Source organism: Condylostylus longicornis, unplaced genomic scaffold (assembly GCF_029603195.1).
Source record: "Condylostylus longicornis isolate FDR11 unplaced genomic scaffold, ASM2960319v2 ptg000018l, whole genome shotgun sequence".
Lineage (NCBI taxonomy): Eukaryota > Metazoa > Arthropoda > Insecta > Diptera > Dolichopodidae > Condylostylus > Condylostylus longicornis.
In genome coordinates this window covers 961,014-982,491 of record NW_026577987.1, presented here as the reverse complement: position 1 = coordinate 982,491, position 21,478 = coordinate 961,014, and the positions used below count along the sequence as shown (strand labels likewise).

Here is a 21,478-nt window from a genome sequence, read left to right as displayed (position 1 = left end):
TATATTGGCTCTCTGTATATTTTTACGTAACACTTCGTTTAATATAACTACACAAATTTCCTTTTGAGTTTTTATTGAAAAATTATTTTTGAAATTATTTAAAATTACTTACATTTTCTGTACTATTTGATGAATGTGCGGATTCTGTTACAGTTTGCACAGTGTTATTCCCTGTATACCGTATGGGTACAGGTGAGACTTCTTTATATCTTCTTTCTAAACCTTCATCATCTATGTACGCCCTATTTTCATGAGGTGTCATTGTTATTATGTTTTTTACTGGAATGTGGAAAGAATTAACTTCTGTCAAAAAAAAATTTGAGTTAAATAAAAGTTAATAAGAATGTAAATTAACATTACCAAATGAAAATTTGCAAATTCAAAACAAAATTCACGTATATTTGGAATTCGTGAAAATTAGTGGAAAATTATCTTAACACTATTGAAAAGTTTAAAACTTAATATGAAATGGACATATTATTTGCAATTTTCACCCAGACGTATTTTCTTAGTCACATCACTAGCGGTGACGGTTTTTTCCAAAGTATGTGTTACCTACATACGTTACATGCACGTGTAGGTTTTCATTATAAAATTGCAAAATTGAAAATTAATTTTATTCTGGAAAAAACGAAATTCTTGAATAACAGCCTATCGTCTCAATTTTTCTAAAACAATATGGGTAATTAGTTTAAATGGGCTAATTACGATTATCTCCTTTCGTTACGTTAAAATTGTAGGATTATTATTCTTGTGTTATATTAATGTGGAATATGGTAAAATGAAGATTTGAAAGGAAATAATTAACAATTATTGATAAAATGAAAAATTGTAAATATAATTTAATTTATTTAATTCATTTATTGAATAATGTAATTTGAAAACAAAATAGCAGATATTGAAATGAAAATTGTTGTAAGGATTGATCACGTTATCAAACATAAAGTAAACGTGCACGTAAGGGGTTTCTCCAGACGTTATTATATATCAATAATCGAGCCGAAGGTAAATTTCTTGAAACTTTACTTGTTTGCAGCAAATTATATTTAACATAATTTAATTATGTACGAATGAATGAATTATAAAATTTTAAATGTTTCGTATTATTATAAAGGTAGAAGCTAATTGTGACAAATTTAAATTTTTGAAACATTGTTACCTAAAGTACTCGTATGTATATAAATTTTGTTTCTTTTTTTTCACTAGTTATGAGCCCAAGTATACCCAAGGGTGCCTCGTATCAAAGTGCACTGCATTATACTATTGTTTAGGAACTCATCAGTAGACTAACTTTTCACAGCTTAACCATTTCGGAGTAACAGGGGCTTAAATTCAATTTTGATTGATATTTTTACTTTTTGAAACATTAAGCGTATAACTCCGTAATTAATCAAAACAAGGCTTAAATACTTATTTAAAATACTTATAAATTCGGTAAAAATGATTGTTATTTGGCCTTTCAACCAGAGAGACCTCTAAGGAATCGCAATAAAAAATAAATGAATATTATTTTAAAAATTGAATAATAATTTAGAAATTTGAAAATTAAAAACTTTATCATGCAATTTCGATTTCCAAAAAAAAAAAAAACGGCAAGGACTCAATTATGAACATCAATTGCAAACAAATTGACTCATCTTTTATAAGTCTATTTATAAATAAAGTTGGGTCAAACCAATGGTTTGTATTGTAGAACTTGCCTTTTTAACAAGTGAAAATACCTTTTTAAAAAAAAATCTATGTATACATACCAAACTTTTAAAATTATTTCCATTCATAAACGAAACTATTTCTAGGATTGCATATAATTAGCATGAACAATTTATGCAGTCTTTGAAAAAAAGCAAAAATTAATTTAAAGAGCGGTTAACATAATGCTCGATTTTAAGGGTTACCGTTAGCTTCTTGCGTTTATAGAAATTTGAAAAACCTTACGGTTTCGGAAATATAAGGCGCCGAAAATTCAAATTTTACAAATTTCAAGAGGCGATAAGTTGAGAGGAGGTGGAGATGGAAAAAATTTTCTTCTAACGAAATAAACTATTTATTACTATCTAAAAGCTGCAAAAATTTCAGGCTCCTACAACCTGGGGTTTTCTACAATCTAAAATTTTGGATTTTAGATAACGGTAAATTTTAACGGCCATTTTTTTTTCTTAAACTTTAGCTATAGTATACCGCGCTAGGAGAAGCAAGCCACTGCGTTTCTGCGTTTGCAAAATTTTAAAAATGCTTATGGTTACACTGCAACAAATAGTAAAAAAATGGAATTTTTAGGTTTTTGGGGGTATAACTTCTAGAGAGGTGATGATAGGTAAAAATTTTTTTTTATGGAAATAAGTTTCTAGTAAAGATCTATATACATATTAAATTTCAGCTTTCTATTTGAAGGGTGTAGAAGTTTTGTAAACATGTCCACGGACATGACGGACAGAGTGAAACCAATAAGCACTTTTTTTCAAAAATTTTTTAGAAGAGTGCAAAAAAATGGAGTCGATTAAGTTCGAAATTTTGTAAACTTGGATTTTACGAGTATTTGAGTAAAATAATTGTTTTCCAGCTTCGAAAAAATTTTGCGTTTAACAAAACCAGTTTTTTTAAATTGCTAAATGACATTGAACTGTACATAAAGAAACCACCTTGATTAACACTGACATTTACCATTAACTAATTTTTGCAAAAATGTTCTGCTAAAATTTCGAAAATATGCGGTTTTTTATGGCATTAAAACTTATTAAAATTTAAATTAAAATAGTTTGAGAGTTCAGGGCAAAATCAAAAATACAAATGTCTTTGTAAAGTGTAAAAGTCAAAATGCAGAGTCGCAAACTTGCTTTTATTATTAAATATTATTTAATTTATTTAATTTTTTACTAAATATTATTACTATTATTTAATTTGCACTCGGTTATAAATATTTTTAAGTCGCAGATGTGTTGTTATTCTTCCCAATGCGCGAAATGTCACTTTGATAGAATAACCAATTGTAAAATTGAATTGATTTGACAGATGAAATAGATTTAAGTTGATCGACCTCCGTAATTCAGAAGTCAATTTTCTTTTAACTTTTCAAAAACTGAATATAATTTATATTAGTTTTATCATTAAAGTTATAATTAAACTAGTTTTGCTTAAAACTGATAATTCTATAGTTTAGACTTTTTTTTGTCTTTATTTAAATTTTTTTACATTATCTCTCCATGTTCCTTAAGAATCTTGTTCATATGAAAATTGTACATCTCTTAACTTTGTTATACTCATAACTTGGTATACTCATAACTTTGTTAATATACACATTTCGTAGTACATATTTATTTTTTTCATTAAATTCATTAAATTCTCAGTGTTCATTAAATTCTCGACCATACATATACAAGTGAAACTATACATATTATGTATATATGTATATACAATAATTTCTCGAGTTTATTACAAAATTGCATACGGTAAAAACTCTCAAACTCTTAATTTATGTTATAAAGGAAAAGATTCGTTTAATGCACAAAAAATTTGAACAAAGAACATAAGAACGTGTTATGCATTGTGCACTTACTAACTTTAATGAATTTTTATTGAAATCTTTACTTTCTTTTGTCAAAAATTTTCGATTAATTATCTTTGAAGTTTTGAAATTTTTAATTCTTAGAATCCAACTTAAATTAAGTAATCTTCAAAATTCATTCCATATAATTTTATGATAGTTTAAGAAAATCACGTAATCGTAATAGCACATGATGTAATTTTGGTTAAATACGCTTTATATAAAACCGATCGTCTAGACTAATTTGATCACTTTACTGTTCAAAAATGTTACATACATACATACATATATATCTACATGAATACTTAATATGTAATGTACTTGTACATAATATGTATGCACTAAATAAAAAAAATCTGATGTGGTCAGCACATAACCGACCGCATTGTGTATTGTCTAGTTAAATGAAAGTTTTACAGAATATTATAAAAATGTCTGTTAAATACTTCTTTCCAATTTTTAGGACATTAGTAAGCATATAGTTAACATACTTAGAAAAATGTAAATTTGGCTCTTAGTAGAGTTTCGCTTTGTGCTACCCGAATTCCCTGAAATGCTCGCCAGTTAGTTTCGGTAACAACCAGAACTCAAATATCAAATTTCAAGAAATTCCATCAATTTGTTCTGTGGATATGGTGAAAAATGTAAAATCGGCCCGCAAATCAGTTCTCGAGCCCTGATCTTTCCAAAAAATTTATATGTTCATTGTTTTAATACGAGGAATTCAAATATTAAGTTTCAATGAAATCGGTTGATTATTTCTCTTTATATACACAAAAATGTATATTTGGCCCGTAGTAAACGCCCAGTTGCTGATGCCTGATTTCTTCCAAAAGTTAGGAATTTTTGCGTATGATCGAGCAAAGCTTATATATGAAATTTCAAGTAAATCGGTTGAATAATTTCTTCAAAATGGTGGAAAATGTAAAATCGGCCCGCAAATCCGTTTTCGAGCCCTGATCTTTAAAAAAATTTATATGTTCATTGTTTTAATACGAGGAGTTCATATATTAAATTTCAATGAAATCGGTCGATTATTTCTCTTTATATACATAAAAATGTATATTTGGCCCGTAGTAAACGTCTAGTTGCCGATGCCTGATTTTTTCCAAAACATACCAATTTTTGCTGACGGTCGAGCTGAGCTTATATATAAAATTTCAAGTAAATTGGTTAAATATTTTCTTCAAAATGTTCAAAAATGTAAAACAGGCCCGCTAAAAAGTGCAGTTCCCGAGGCCTGATATATACCAAAAGTTGATCGATCCGTGCCATGGTGGAAACAAACTTACATACAAAATTTCATCAAAATCGGTTCAGCCGAACTTGAGATACACGCGTGCACACACAGACCGACAGACCGACAGACCGACAGACGGACAGACGGACAGACCGACAGACCGACAGGTTGCTAAAAATAGTTTATTTACACTTCCCTACTATGGAGAAGTACGTTCCCACCGAAAACTCGATATGCAAAATTTGTTGCCATCACATTACCTACCTATTGTTTACACAATACGGTCGGTAAAAATGATAGATGCACCTGATAAAAAAAAAAAAAAAAAAAAATCAAAAAAATATATTATATATACATACATATTTTACTAGAGTTGAACAAAATGTTTGAATAAATTGGTTGTGACAACCAAACTTTGTTATATATTTAATTCCCAAATTTGATCAAATGAATTTTAATGATTAAACAATTTCGGTTATTTTTTCAAATACGTATGTACATTAATTCAAAAGTTAAGTAATTGTTCTGTACGTATAGAATTCATTATTTTCTTTAATTTCTTAAATTCATTATTCCATGGGCGTAATGAAGACAGATATTATGCGTTTATAACGATTATTTACAATTTATTCACATCAGGTGCAATTTACAAATTCGTGATCAAAATTTTTAAATAGAATTTTTTGATATGTATATATGAAAAACAGATATTTATACTTTTGAATTCGTTGTACCATTGAACTGGAAACTTTTGTATGTATGTATGTATAATAATGACGTTTGATGATTGAGAATCATCGGGAATCGTATGCTGGATAATTTTAAAGCAACGTGGATGATAAACCTTAATTATATTGGTTTTCCCAAAAAAAATAAGCGCAAAAGATAATAAGCAAATTTTTATATCGTCTTCAAAATAAATGCAATTCGCTTTGATTTATTTTCTTTTTTCTTTATTCTTAATTTTTTTGAAGACGTTATTGGCATATATACGCTACTCAATTGCAAATTAAAAGTTTAATGGGTTCTCAAATTTAGTAAATTTTTTGTGTTTTTATAATATGTTTCGTTTTATATTTTTTACTTTAATTTTCTGATGTTATTTCAAATTCAACGAATTGTCCATGGCTTTGAAAGATTAAATATCAACTTGAATGACTGAAGTTTAATAGCTGTTAATGTGTTTTACTACATGAAGATTCTTTGATATTTAATCTCGATAGATTAAGTTAATTGAAACAACCATGCTTGCAAAGTTATGAAATTTTTTCATTATAAAGTTGTAAAAACAAATTTGATTATTCCTGAGAAAAAGTAACTGTAAAAATTACTTTCTACTTCAGTTTTTAAGTTGTCTATAGCTTTTAAGTCGTTGTATTATTTACTTATTTATTTATTTATTTTTTATTTATTAATTCACGTTTAACTCAAACATTTTGCATACATTAAATTAAATTTTTTTTTAAATTAAAACTTAAAATAGGATCTATTATACATAATTATACATATCTCAAATTATAATTATACATATTTTTAGTTATTTTTAGCACTTTTCCAAAAAATTTTTGAAAAAGTGCTTATTAGTTTCACTCTATCCGTCCGTCCGCCCGTCTGTGGACATGTTTACAAAACTTCTACACCCTTGAAGATAGAAAGCTGAAATTAAATATGTATATACATCTTTACTAGAAACTTAATTCCGTAGAACAAAATTTTTACCTATCTCCCCCCCTCTAGAAGTTATACCCCCCAAAACCCTAAAAATTCCATTTTGTTCCTATTTATTGCAGTGAAACTACAAGCCATTTTTCAAATTGTGCAAACTCAGAAAGCCAGTGGCTTACTTCTCCTATCGCAATATACTATAGTGAAACTTTAGAAGAACAAAATGGCCGTTCAAATTTACCGTTATCAAAAATCTTTTTTTCTCAAATTTTTGATGTTGTTTTTCTAGACCCCAGGTTGTGGGAGCCTGAAATTTTAGTAGCTTTCAGGCACTAACAAACAGTTTATTTCGTTAAAAGAAATTTTTTTTCCATCTCCACCCCCTCAACTTATCCCCTCTTGAAATTTGTAAAATTTGAATTTTTGACGCAAAATTCCTTCAGAAAACCATGTTGATTCTTTACAATAAAAGGTATGCGATAGTCGTAAACGGAATCGTATAATATCAATTCGAAAACATTGGGAATAGCAGACAACCTAGTTATCGCCTAGAGTTTTTTGCCTCAGTTCTAAACTCCCTTTTATGTATCCTTTTATGTATTATAAACGCTTTCTTCTAAAGAGGCGAAAAAACTTCCGACGAATGATTTCTTAAAAATGAGAGCCAGGGATACATCTTAAAATAATCTGAGAGAAGCCATACGGCAACGCAAACATGAGCCAATACCATCCAAATATTTTTTAACAACACCGGAGTCAGTTCTAAAACCCGATATGTAATCTTAGGATAGGTACTGAGGTGTTGAAAATTGTCGGAATTTACCACGTAAGACGAAGAAGTATTTGAATCAGCATAGTATGCTCGGAAAAATTCACATACTTTATCTGAGCTACTACTAGATGTATCGTTAAATTTGAGAAAAGTCAGGTAACTATCGCGAATTATTCCTTCTAGAATAAACGAAATTCAAAAAGACCTTGGGATTAAAAGCAGTATCTTCCGGTATCCGAGAAATATACAAATCACATTGAAATTCAGCAAAGACATGCTTAAAAGCGGAATAGTCCACGGGATTCGGGGAAGCAACATATTTACGCCACAGTTTATTTTTTTTAATGCGTAAAATTTTTACTTCCCGGGTAAACCAAGGCGGACTAAAATTGATATCTTTGTTACGAATAATTGATATATTTGTTACCTCGTCATATAAAGTTGACTGTCTATATGCTATAAGAAAAAGAAAGAGGGTTATGAAAGACGTCAATATTAACCAACGGATCTGGACATTCAATAGAAAACATATTATACCAGTCATAAAAAATAAATCGAGTTGTTTAGATCGGAGATTGAGAACAAAAGAAATCTGCCAAAGGCCATTTAAATGGAGTGAATCAATAACAGACATTTCAAAGTCCACCACCAATTGGGACCAGATAAGGTTTCTCATCATGAGCACTCCAATCCGATTTGGGAAAGTTAAAGTCCCCACAGGCAATGATTTCATCAGTAGCACTTAAACTGTTACACAAGTCTTCTAACGCCAAAGAGAGTTTATTATAAACCTCAGACGTGCAGTTTGGCGCAACGTAATAATTAACTACGACCAAGTTCTTATCATAAGTATATTATAAGTACATCAGTAAAAAAACAACTTATTACATTGATATTATTTACGCATTCTTTCATTTGAAGATTGTGGTTTTGGTTTCAATTTTTAACAATTTGTAAATTTTATGTTGTTATAACTTGAGTTATGAAGTAGTTGATAAACACTGGTTTTTTATAAATCTGCCAATTTTATAAAAATATTAATACACACAATCATAAATGCGTTTAAAAATACAACTTAAATCAAACAGAACGAATACTTTAATTCTCGGTACAATTTAAATTTTTTAAAAGCTTACATTGGTAAATTATGTAAAGTTATGAAAAATCATGAAAGATTCAATTATATTTCATATATATTTTTAAAGTTTTTCCTAAATTGAAATAAGTCTAATTCAAAAACAATTATCAAAACGTTAAAAAGCTTTAAATGTACTAACATCTTCAATAACATTCATTATATAAACTAAACTGTAATTTTCTTCCCAATTAGACATGCCACACATACATATACATGTTGGAACTATTTAATTTATAATAACAGCATCAACAACAAATAACTTCTCGATATTTTTATTTTGCCAAATATATATATAAAATATATTCTATATGCGACATCAAATACATTTTCATCGATCATTCATATCTAGCACTATTTTTATTTTAGAATTTTCTAAAGAAGTTTTTTGATTTCCTTATTTTGCTTTTCTTATCGAATTAAATTCAGAAAATATTGCAGAAAAATTTCAAAAATGCTGATCATCATAACTTCTAAAAAACGAAATTATAGAAACATCTGAAATTATAGAAACATAGTTTGTTACAAAAGTTATTCGCATGTTTTCTCTAAAATTCGTAATCGTATAAAATTGCATAATTCAATTACAAAAAAATCTAAACGAAAAGCGTTATTTTTTATTAAAATTATTAAGTTCACAAGATGATTAAAAAATTTTGTAAAAAGGAACAAAAACATTAGAGGTCCAATGACTTTACTATGATAATAGAAATAAATTTTTTATAAATCTTCAGTGCAATTTTAAGAAGGCACAATTTCAAATTGCATTTTAATTTCTTAAAGTTTTATTCATAGAAATATTTTCCATTTAGTAATAGAAAAAACGTAAAAGAACTCTAGTGACTTCCAAAAATTTAAATTTTAGTAACATTTTAAGAAAAAATGAAGCCAAACAATTCGCACATTAATTCAATATTTTCGTTATTTTTATTTTTAATTTTACAATACCTATTCTTTTTAAGTTAGTAAATTTCTTTAATAGTAAGTTATTCATATAATTCAAAATAATTTGAATTAATTCATATAAATGCATATAATTTGATTGACCAGACAGAGTGTAAATCATACAAAAAGAATGTTCAAAATTAATTTTTACATAATTGCTTCACATAATCAAAACCAAGACAGATCTTTTAAATAATTTTTGAAACCAAAATATAATATTTTCTAAACAAAGGATCTTTAAGTTTTATAAGGACGTTGGATGTATATAAAAATATTCCATCAGAAAAAATATTCCATTTTTCTAAAACTCCAAAATAATTATAGACACATTATTCTTTTCGAAAACCAAATACGAAGTAAATATTTGAGCACTCTGTAAATTTTTTTATGGAATTTAGGTAACTTAAAAAATTTTCATGCTTTTTTCAACACAAACATTTTGTCACGTTTTTTGGTTTTTGATTCTTTTAAAATCGCTTGTTTCTTTTACTATTGTTATTTGATAGGTAGTTTTCTGACGATTATTTCTAACACGAATTGACAACCATTCCTTCTTAATCTATGTATGCTCACCAAATAATACACAAAAAAAAACATTAAAAACTAAACAACATAACATTCCTCAACATAATAACATTATTTTTTTCAAAAAGAAGATTATGATCTCCAAATATAAGAAACAATAGTTTAGTTCAACACTAGACACAATAACGTATTAATACCTAACCAAAATAAAAATACGAAGAAATGAAAAATGTAGTCGGTCAAAATGGCACATCTATCTTTATCAATTTAGATCTAGAGCTTGTGTTTATACAGCTTTAGGTTTAAATAATGAAAACTGTTATGTTCTGTAACTTATTTATGTTAATACATGTTGAACTTGAATTTGATTACTACTTAATTTTTTTAAGATATAAAAATATATTTTTATAGAAGTGTTCAGCAATATTTCACACTATTATTGACGAATAAATTAATTTGCCAGATGCACATTTGCTTTTCATACAGAATTTTCATTCGATAGTTTATAATACATACATATGTATATACTCGTAGTACACAAAAATTCATATTCGCGAAAAATGTTAGACGAACGGATGGGCAGAATCAAAGACAAAATGATACTAATAAGAATATTATTTCCAAAATTTTTCGAAAATGTGCCAAAAACTATGAAAACACCAACAATTTTTTTATCAAATTTTTTGTTAAAAAATTTTTTATAGCTGTAGTTGAATTTAACTATTTTTTTTCATTCGCCATGTAATTCATTCAAATTAGGCAGCAAGAATTTGGTGGGTAGTTACTTGTAAGTTGTAAGTTTCAATCAATGGCAGACATGAATATAATGATATAGCCATGCATTTACATATATACGGGTACATACATACATACATATCTATATGAATAATGTAAGTAGGTGCATTTACGTACATTTTTTGTGTTGTGTGGTAACTTGGGCATAATTATACATTTTAGGTAAATAAATACTTTAAGCAAGTAAACCTAAAAATAAGTTTATTACTTATTGTTATTACTTTGAAAAAATTACATAACACTATAAAAATAACTATTTTTTTTTATTAATTCGAATCAATTTGGGATTATGCAACTTATGACAGCATCTAACGTAAATTCGCTGATATAAATTTATTTATGTTTATAAAGTCGAATCATAATTGATGATTAGAATTGCTCATTCACATTTTTCAAGCGCTCTTATATAGACTTTCTCATATTGGTGTTTCCAAAGTACAAGACATTCCACAATTGTTAAAAATTTTATTTTAAGTAAATTATAAAGGCAAAGTTCGCTTACTGCAATAAGATAAAAAATTGTATACACCATATATTTATTAACCAGATACCCGGCTAAATAAATTTTTTTGACAAAATGTTACCTTTAATGTTTTCTTTCCCATTTGTACTTGTAAATCACTAAATTTTATGCAGTTTAAATGGAATATTGATAAAAATCTTTGAAAAACTAAAAATTAATTTAGAGACAAAATCAAAAAGTTCCAAAAATTCGTTTGACAGCACTGACTTTTACTTTTTAATAATTTGTACATGGGTTTAATTGTACACCTATATTTATAAGAAATTATTTTTCAAAGTACCATTTGAGAGATGGAATTTTCGCAAAATTTGTCAAAAAAATATATTTCATGTCTTTGATGCCTTACCTGATATAACTTTCACTTGAAAAGTATAAAAAATGACTCTTCTTATTTATAATAAATTTATCCAATATCATATATTGGATAGTATTGAATTATTGAATTAACTATATCTGCTCCGGAAATACTTGCATTATAACGCAATAGTGCTTTTTAAAGAATTTTTTGTCTGCTTTATAAGAAAATGAAGTTTACCCAAAAACGAAAATAAATTTTCTTATAAACCATATATAAACGACCCTGTCGAATTAAAAGCAAAATTTAATTCACATAAACCTATCTTCAAAAACTGTTTACATGTGGGCTATAAGAAGCTTAAAATTTTTTACGGTATTGTATTCCATACAATAAGCGACGTGTTGTGTTAGCACCAAATTTCGCATATTGAATTTTCAACATAAAGTCCGTATAAGGGAATAGTAAAAAAATTATTTATTGGAAGATGTCCATCCACCTGTTTAGGGTCTGGCCATGGGAGTGCTTTCATTTTAATTGATTTCGATTTTCATAAAAATCGTATTATTATTACTTTTAGGATGTAATAAATATTGTTTAAAATTTTTAGGATATGCCATAATTCCAGCTACTTAGTACATGTCTATTTTATGTTTTAATGTTTTTTACGAAAATTATGGACTGATTCCTCACAGTATCACAGTAAGAAGTCAACAGGAAACAAGAAATAACTACATACATAATATTGTAAATATTTTTTAAAAATATGATATTTTAAATAATGTGCTTATTGATGAATTTTTAGAGTTTCACTACTTTTGCTTATTTTTTCAGAAAACAAGGTATAAAAAAAGTAGAGTAAATAAACTTGCACTTTACATTTGTATACAACTCCAATTTTGAGTTTAAATCTAAAATCATCTAAAATTTTGACGTACATATATTCAGAATTTCAGAGATTTTTTTATTCAATGTAACAACGTTAATAATTTTCACACTGCTTTTTGAAGTAAAAAAAATTTAAAGTAGTTTTAAAAAATAACTAGTTGGTTAACATTATAATTTTGTATACTTGCAACATTTTTGTTAAAATGAATTTTATTTACAATATATACGTTACGGATAATCATCCAACTTTATTTTTTAATAAAAGAAGCAATCTTTTGAAACAAAGACAAACCTAATTTTCTAGTTAATACACAGTATTTTTGGTTTCTTCCAGTTTTAACTTGTTTTCTTTCCAGACAATAAACTGAATTCTGTGTTTTATGTGTTGTTTTTACTTAGTCACAAACTTAACAAAGCGACTAAATAAAGAAACAACTTTGCTCTTAATATTTTTTTTATTGTAATTAAATAACCCTGTTCTTAAATCATAAATCTTTTAATGTTTAAAATTTTTTTAAACTTAAAATTCTTGGGAGCTGTTACGTGGCTAAATATATACGTTTATGTATTTATAATAAGTACCAGTAGTGGAAAATGAATTGACAAGACTTTAAAGCCGCATTGTATTTGGTGTTAAAAATAACTTTAAAAAATCTGAAGTGGTCAGCACATAACCGACCTCAATTTAGTAAGGTTTTAGTTAACATACCTAGAAAAATGTAAATTTGGCTCTTAGTGCAGTTTCGCTTTGTGCCATCCGAATTCCCTGAAAAGCTCGCAGTTTATTTCGGTAACAACCAGAGCTCAAATAAGAAATTTCAAGAAATTCCAACAATTAGTTCCTTAGATATTGTAAAAAACGTAGAATCGGCTCCCAATTTGGTTTCCGAGCCCTGACCTTTCTAAAAAACCGGCGGATTCTTTGTTTTAGTACTCAAATTTATATATTAAATTTCAACAAAATTGGTTGATTAATTCTCCTTATATAGGCAAAAGTGTAAAATTTGCAAGAAAAAACTGATCACCAAAAGCTGATCAATCCGTGCCATAGTCGAAATAAACTTCAGCCGAACTTGAGATAAACGTGTACACACACAGACCGACAGACAGACAGACAGACCGTCAGACCGACACCTCTCTAAAAACAGTTCATTTACGCTTCCCTACTATGGAGAAGTACGATCCCACTGAAAACTCGATATACAACATTTGTTGCCATCACATCACCTCACATATTGTATGCAATTGCGGCCGGTAAAGAGGTGGACCAACAGATCAAGGGTGAAAAGTATTCAATATACAATTTATTATAAAGCATTCAAAAAGTTGTTCATTTTATTTAATGAAGGTAATTTAAAGTTTCTTGAATTGTTCTTTCTGGGGAATCAATTTTTAATATCATATTATATGTACATAATCTGTCAATAAAATATTAATTACCTAGATTGGTTTTTAAAAAAAAATTATGTAGGAATGCAATTATTTCATATATAAACAATAAGGACCGAAGGTTTTAAACTTATACAAACTGGTACTTATAATAGAAGCAGGAAGACAAAATAATTCTATGGAATTATGGATCGTGAATAGAGAATGAATTTTTTAGCTGTTTTATGAGCCATTCAATACTTATGGATGTATCTTTCTACACTTAGCCTATATTGAGGCAAAGTAATTGGCAGAATATCTATTCTGTTCAAAATACTCAACAGAATTAAAACGGTTAATTCATTTCGAATTTTTCGTTTTGTTTACTAGGCGTGAGATCTAATGATTTATTTGGAATTGATTCATTATATTTTAAATATTATGGAAAAATCGTTATTTTTATTATTAATATATAATATGTATATAATATGTATATAACATAATTATTCAATTTCATTTAAACAAAACAAAAAAAAATATGAATTTCCAAATTTTTAACTTACAAATTCTGTATAACCTCCTATTAAGGTATTCCAACAAGATCTCAAATATTTTTTTTAGTTCCATATTCTTTATCTAATTCAACTTTTAAAATTCTTTTTCAATTTTAAAAGTTGAATTGAGTTAAAAAATTATGATGACAAATCATCTTCAGAGCAAAAACGTGGAAATCAATCAAAAATAATTTGATATCATACGAGATTCGTTTAACACAGAGAGGTTGCTTTCAAATTGCGCAACATAAAAAAACTGTCTTTAATTTATTATAAATTTAAATAGAAATGATTAAGAATTAGTTAAAAGTTTCTTGATTTGGCAATATAGTTTTAGCGCTTTTTATCGCTATTTTTAATGGGTACGAGTACAAAGTTCTAAAATAACATAAATTTATGACTTTATCTTATAAGCAGAAATAAGACAAAGTGATGAATTTTTTGTTTATTCAAAATACACACCTTATGTACTGAAAAAGACGAAGGAAGATTTTTTGTAATTATTTTGTTTTTTATGTAGATCTTGATTACTCAAAAACTAAAAAAATAGCAAAGCTGATAAAACTAATTGGATTACATGAAGCCCTCACAAAAGATGCATTGCATATAGAATATTTACGATTTTAACAAAATACATTGATTTGCTTGATAACTCTATTTTAGTTGAAAAAAATTCAAAGAAAACTGAAACAATATTATCATTTTTTTTAAGAACTCATTATAAAAATATTTCATTAACATTTTAGAACATGAAATGATTCATCCGCTACCTTGCAGATATGCTTCCGAAAACACGGAATGCCGGTATTTAATCTAACTTTAAGCTGTACTTTGTAAGTTAGTAATTTTAAAAAAATTTATATGTACACTCCTTATAAAAGGAGTTAAAATTTTCTCAAAGCAAACTGCACAACCAAATATAACAATATCCAATTTTTAACAATTATACTTATTAACCTTGCTGCGTTGTGATATGGAGCGTTACATAGTTGCACTCTAGTAAAATTTAGGAAATCCCAGAAATTTTACAGAAAAAATTTTAAATTTTTTCACTGTTTGATAATGACGATGATTCAATGAATCTGTTAAAAGAATGTTGATCCGATCCCTTTTCTATTTTTTTAAGCATTTCAAAATGTCGATATGCTGCTTCAATTTCTTATTTACGAGTACTTATACACACTCTAAAAAAAATTTGTTGAATTTTACTACAATTATTGTAGGCAACCAATTTACAACAGTCACTGTTGTAAAAATACAACGCTGTAGTAAAATTAAACAAGCAATAGTATATTTACACTTATTTTGTGTAAATTTTTTACAACAATTATTATGGTAATAATAAACATCAATTGTAGTGAATTTACTCAGGAAATTGTGTAATATTATACTATAACGACGTATTTTTACTATAATTATTGCAGTAGTTATAAACTATTAATTGAGTAAAATTACTCTCGTCATTGGAATTTTACGTAAGAACTTGTTGAATTTTCCACATAAATTGTGCATTTTTATACTAAAATAAAAATTTCACTGCTAAATTCCAATCAAAACTACTTTACCGACGTTTGCAATTAGAAAATTTAACTAATTGAATTTATATTGGAAATCATAAAGAAGAATATTTCAGTGTATTGTTATGTGGTGTTTTTATATTTACGTACATATACGAGTTTATTATATGCATACACCAGTATATAATATTAATTAATATATAATTTATAATTAATGTCTGAAATTTTTCTTATATTTTATGAAAGCATTCATTCATTTAAATTTTATAATTGCAATTGTCTGTTAAGTTGTTTTACTTGTAATTTAACAATTTAATTTTTATTTTACATAAAAATGCACTAATTTAGAACAAAATTTAAAAATTTTTTCTCCTCAAGATTATGAGTCTGGACAGAATTTATATAAAATATAAAACATAATAACTTTTTATTGTGCAGTCTACTTTTATTAATTCAAAATTTACTTCTTATATTATATACATACATCAAAACATATGCATAAGTCACAATCTGTACACTTCTGTTTTTCTATTTTTTAATAGGCAAACATAATTTATATTAAAAAACTTAATAACAAATCCTAAATTTTCAAGGTCATTTCTTTGCCAATCAAAAATATAATCTTTATATTTTACCTATCCAATAATTTGTATTCTAATAGCCATTTTTGATATAGCCAACTATTTGTACATTTTATTTTTTTATTCTCATAAAAAAATTAAATATACAAAAGTTAACGTTTTATTTTTGTTATCCTATCATTATAAAAATATAATTTATAGTTTAAGTTTCTAATAAAATTTTTAGACACATTGCATTTTTTTTATCATTAAAGTAAATAAATTAGTATTAATGTTGTATATCGATGTACATGTTTTATATTATGATAATTTAAATTTTTTTGTTTATGTCGTATTGGATCTTAATTCATCTAATCTTTTTATCAAATTATTTATTTTGCACATGTTACTAATATTTTTTTTCTTGCCACGAATTTCTTCTGGGTAATACTTGTAAAAAAATCTTACAAAAAACTCATAAGATTGTGACATTGATTTTGAATACATGATGTTAAAAACATAAAAAACAGCTATAATCTCTATTAACAGATCCAAAATTTCTGGATTCTCATGAAATGCAACTGGAGATTTTTCCAAACTAATGTATCCCATTTTCTTCTCTACCGATATATCTACAAATTAGAAATTAAATAAGAATTATTCTTTGTCAAAGTTAAGGAATACGTTTCTCGAAATTCCCCATAATTTTATCATCAACTTTTTAATTTTTTATAATGCAATAATATTTAGATTTATAAACTTACCAACGATTGCTATCCATGGACCTGAAGTTGGGGATGCTTCGATTATTTCATCTAAAGTAGTCCCAAGCTAAAACATAAATTAGATAAGATAAGATAAAAATTCGACAGTAGTAATAACAATTTTATGATTTTGTTTGGAGCCCACACTCACTTCAAACTTTTTGTAAAACAAATTTTGGTCCTCTTTAAAATGCATTATTACCGCACATATAATTTTTTCATCATTTATTTCGTTTGCAAAAAAGCTTTTTATTGTTTTGTTCTGCATAAAGTGTTCGTAGAGAATTGGTTTCTCAGATGAAAATTGTTTTTTAAAATGCTCAGGATTTAGATTGGTTAATTCTGTAAAATGTTGAAACAAACATGATTTCTCAAAAATAAATGGCCAGTTTTCTTTTACGTCTCTTACTGAAGGAACTTTGTCAATACTATTGAAATATAATCTTTGAAAGGGAAAACAATCCTTCATATATTGTAATATAATCTTTTTTTCTTCGCTATTGTGTTCTCTCCCATAAACTTGTTGCAAATACTGTTTTTTTCCGTCCAAAGTAAGTTTAACCTCTTCTGATAATTTATTTTTTGGTTGCCAATTTTTTACAGATCCTTTTAGTATATTTGTGGTTTTTCTATTCTTAATATGAACTGGTGTTCCTGTTTCAGAATTACTTTTACGTGGAGGGCGGTTGAGAAAATTATTTCTGTTTCTCATAGTTTCTACTAGAGCTATTGGTGAAGAAGAAACAACTTGCTTGTCAACATCAAATTGTAAAAATGAATCTGGATATTCAGATACTGCTTGGTGAGCAACCATACGAAAAATTTTCATGGGAATAAAAAAAGTTTTACTACGCAGTTCATCTACGATAATGTTGGCAACTGAATTTATTCTTTTTCCTATATTCTGTTTTAATTTCAACATGTCAATTACATCGAATGGCATTTTATTCCACGGTATTTTAAAATTTTCTAAAAGTTTTGTACACTGGCTATTGGTACTGGATGAAGAAGACAAAACTCCACTACTCATAGATAACGTTTCAGTATTGGATACGGATTCTTGTGATTCATTTACAAATGCATAGGAAGAAGTAGATGCAATTGGTATATATACTGCCGCTAGATTACTATAGTATGATGATTTTTTGTTGATTTGTGTCTCTATTAAATTATTAGGTTCTGCATTTTCCAATGCTGGCAATATCTCCAAATCTAAATACATAAAACAAATTTGATTAATAAAATAAAAATTACAATAAAAAATTCATAAGATAACATAAGATAAAGATTTTTATAATACAACCTTTCAAAATACTAGAATTGATTTTCTGCGAGCTTTCATAATCTTTTCCACTTAATATAGCTGACAAATTCAAATCAGGAACCCATTCTTCTTCATCGTCCAATAAAATAAAAATTTGATTTTGGTTTTTTGAGTAATACTCAAGAAGTTCGTCATCCATTATTTTAGATCCAGAAGACTCTAGAACTAGTTGAGATCCAATTATTCCGCGATTTTTTGCTGCAACATACGTAAGAGAAAATGTAGATGGATTCTAAAAAATAATTAATAACTTAATTCATGGGTAAATACGTACCTTTTTCAATGACGTCTTTAATGGTTGGCATAGATAAAACTACGATCTTTAAAGATCTATTTGCATTCCAAATTTGGAATGGTACAGGTGACATTTTTTTTATTATTTAGTATATCTACTTTAAAATTTTGCTGTTATATAACAAACTTATATGCATACAGAAGTAAAAATAAAAATTTATATTTACATAAAAATTTATATTTACATAAAAGCAAATTCTGACAAACAAAATCACAATTGTTGCATTTAAAAGTCATGGTGAATTTTACTTTTATTAAAATTTATAATATTTTAAATTAAAATTTTTAAAATCAAAGTATTAAATATTTTAAATATTTTAAAATAATATCCAATTTTTTTTAATATTTTAATTTACCACAATTTTTGAAATACTTAACAAATGTAAATGAATAACAATGAAAAACAAAACACACGCGATATGTTTAAAGTCCAGCGATCAACTGATATTAAAATCATATTTCATAAAATAACTGCGTATAATCTTTACACTAAAATGTTGAAATTTACATTGGTTTTTGTTTATAATTACACAAAATGTTTATTTTTACACGTTTATATGTGTAAAATTAAGCAAATAACATTTTTTTGTTGAAATTTACACATATTTCTGTGAAAATACACGATTTTTTGTTGAATTTTACACAAAAAGTTTATTTTTACCATTTTAATATTATTTACTACAATCACTGTAGTATTTTTACTATAGCAGTTGAATTTTAAACATGAGAATACTATAATAATTGTAGTAAATCGTGTTTAATTTTACACACTTTTTTTAGAGTGCATTTAAAAAATTTGATACACAATATCGAAAAGATTAATAAAGACAAACAAAAAGAACATTGACAGGTGCTGTATACCATTCAAATTCAGCTCCATTCATACGAGTATAACGCCTAATGATTTATTAAATAACTATTTAATTATGGTTACATCTTAATACTCGCATTGCAATAAACATCATCATAACAATAAAATTCGTACCTATAATTTATTTTATAAATTACTTTTATTCTTTTTTATTTTTTCTTATTATTATTAAAAGTTATTTAATAATATTGATTGTTATTTTTATTATTATAAATATTACAAAATAGTTGGTTTTTAAAAATTACAGGTGAATTAATATAATATCTTAAGAAATTACCATAAAGTATAAAAAAGAAAAAAACAAATACAAGAAAAATATAAAAAAGTGATTTCTTCAAGGTAAACATCATCGTGCTGAAAACAACGACGTCGTATTGGATTTGTGGTTCATTCATACATTCTGATGTTAAAATTTTTACACGAAACAGAAAAAACAGAAGAACAAAATATAGTAAAATTTTTACTCGGTTCATTTACGAGTAGTTTTGGTTGGATTGGATTGTTGTAGATTATTGGTATTACTTGAATTTAAAATATCATGGCAATAAAAATGCATTTATGTAAAATATACGAGTTTTTTTTTTGAAATTGGGTTTACTTATGTACAATGAAATAAAAGCAGTTACCTATACAGATGCGCGAATATTTTACGTTAAACTTCTAGCCGGAAATAATATTATTAATAAATAAATATAAGTTGTACTTTTCTTTACATAAATAAAGAAATTATTAACAACATTTTTCAACACAAAACTATGTACATATGTATGTACATATGTATAACTGGAAAATTTTATAAAATTGAAAAATATGGACATCATTGAAAAACATGGACATAATATAATAATATTCTTTAAGAATTATTAAAATGGTTCAATTTAAAATATCAAAATATTTTTAAATTCATAAAAGTTTTGCAGTTTATTCATAAGAATTTTAGCGAACATTTAAGGAAAACAACATTTTTTTTGTAAAATATTTTAAACCTAAATTTTATATTAAGTGAAATTACTTTCCTATATTCTTTAGTCATTCGTTTTAACATAAAAATCGGTTCTCAGGCTAGTTTAAAAATTCCAATTCGTTCATATTTTATGTACATATTTCGAATTTATTAATGAAATTAAAAAAATAGAAAAAAATTGTTTAAAAAGCAAAATAATTGAATACATCGGCTACTTGGTTAATATTATTTCTATAGCAAAATTCAGTACTTTGTATTCATTATATATATCAGTTTTTCCGCTATTGACAATATCATTGAAATGAATTGTTACTTAAACTTTCATGATTGAATGTATTTGACATATATATCATATACATACAATATTATACAGTTTAGAGACCTTAAACAAACTGGCATTTGCCTGGGGGCGTAATTTTTAAGGCCCGGAAATTATGTTTTCACTTTTTATATACTAACGAACATGTGTTCAAAGGCTCTAATAAATTTGCCTTATCATTTGTAAAGCTAAGAAATAATGTTTTAGGATATAGACATAAGTGTATGTTTTTAATCAGCGTCGAATTTTGAGTAGCTTTAAGCATGTCTATCCGTCCGTCCCAAGAACTCTATTTTAATTAGATGTGATCGAGGCAGTGGTTCGAGTAGCTGCTCCCCAACTTCAAAAGTTATATGACTATATAAAAGAAATTATTGAAGCTACAATATCGAAATTTTGTGTCAAATCGAAAATGGGGATGTTATTTTACTTGAAAATTTTTAAAGGTGCGCTACTGAAATTTTACAAAAATAAATATGGTAATATGGTCATTATTTTTGGTAAAAGCTATTAAGATATCATAAGCGCTTATGATAGCTGCTATAAATCCTCTTAAGTTATTTGAATAGATTTCAGAAGTTAAAGAACCTACAGCATTGAAATTTCGCACAAGGAATAT

At 26.5% G+C, this 21,478-nt stretch overlaps 2 protein-coding genes across 5 annotated transcripts in view; both read right to left on the bottom strand.

Annotated features, from left to right (window-relative positions):
- LOC129606212 (sodium-dependent nutrient amino acid transporter 1-like) overlaps nt 1-21,478 on the bottom strand; it is a 35,133-nt gene that overhangs the window by 4,815 nt on the left and 8,840 nt on the right. For 2 of the 4 annotated variants that reach the window (XM_055516384.1, XM_055516381.1), the window contains exon 2: nt 113-279. In XM_055516384.1, the coding sequence (XP_055372359.1) occupies nt 113-262 (150 nt within the window). In that variant the 5' untranslated portion in view covers nt 263-279. Of the gene's footprint in view, nt 1-112; nt 304-3,553; nt 3,569-21,478 lie in introns of those variants that run through there. The other 2 variants (XM_055516383.1, XM_055516382.1) reach the window with 2 other exon arrangements.
- Nucleotides 16,638-18,981, bottom strand: LOC129606213 (uncharacterized). Its single transcript, XM_055516385.1, has 5 exons — nt 18,686-18,981; nt 18,391-18,609; nt 17,239-18,299; nt 17,088-17,154; nt 16,638-16,955 (listed from the first exon to the last, which is right to left on the bottom strand). The coding sequence occupies exons 1-5, from the start codon at nt 18,777-18,779 to the stop codon at nt 16,669-16,671; spliced, it is 1,728 nt and encodes a 575-aa protein (XP_055372360.1). The 5' UTR covers nt 18,780-18,981; the 3' UTR covers nt 16,638-16,668.

Excerpts from the sequence above, each read along its gene's own strand:
- LOC129606213 (XM_055516385.1), bottom strand. The coding sequence starts at position 18,779 with ATGTCACCTGTACCATTCCAAATTTGGAATGCAAATAGATCTTTAAAG. Across the intron at positions 18,300-18,390 it reads CAATTCTAGTATTTTGAAAG|ATTTGGAGATATTGCCAGCA; the intron begins GTTGTATTATAA and ends TTATGTATTTAG. Across the intron at positions 16,956-17,087 it reads TCCATGGATAGCAATCGTTG|ATATATCGGTAGAGAAGAAA; the intron begins GTAAGTTTATAA and ends TCTAATTTGTAG.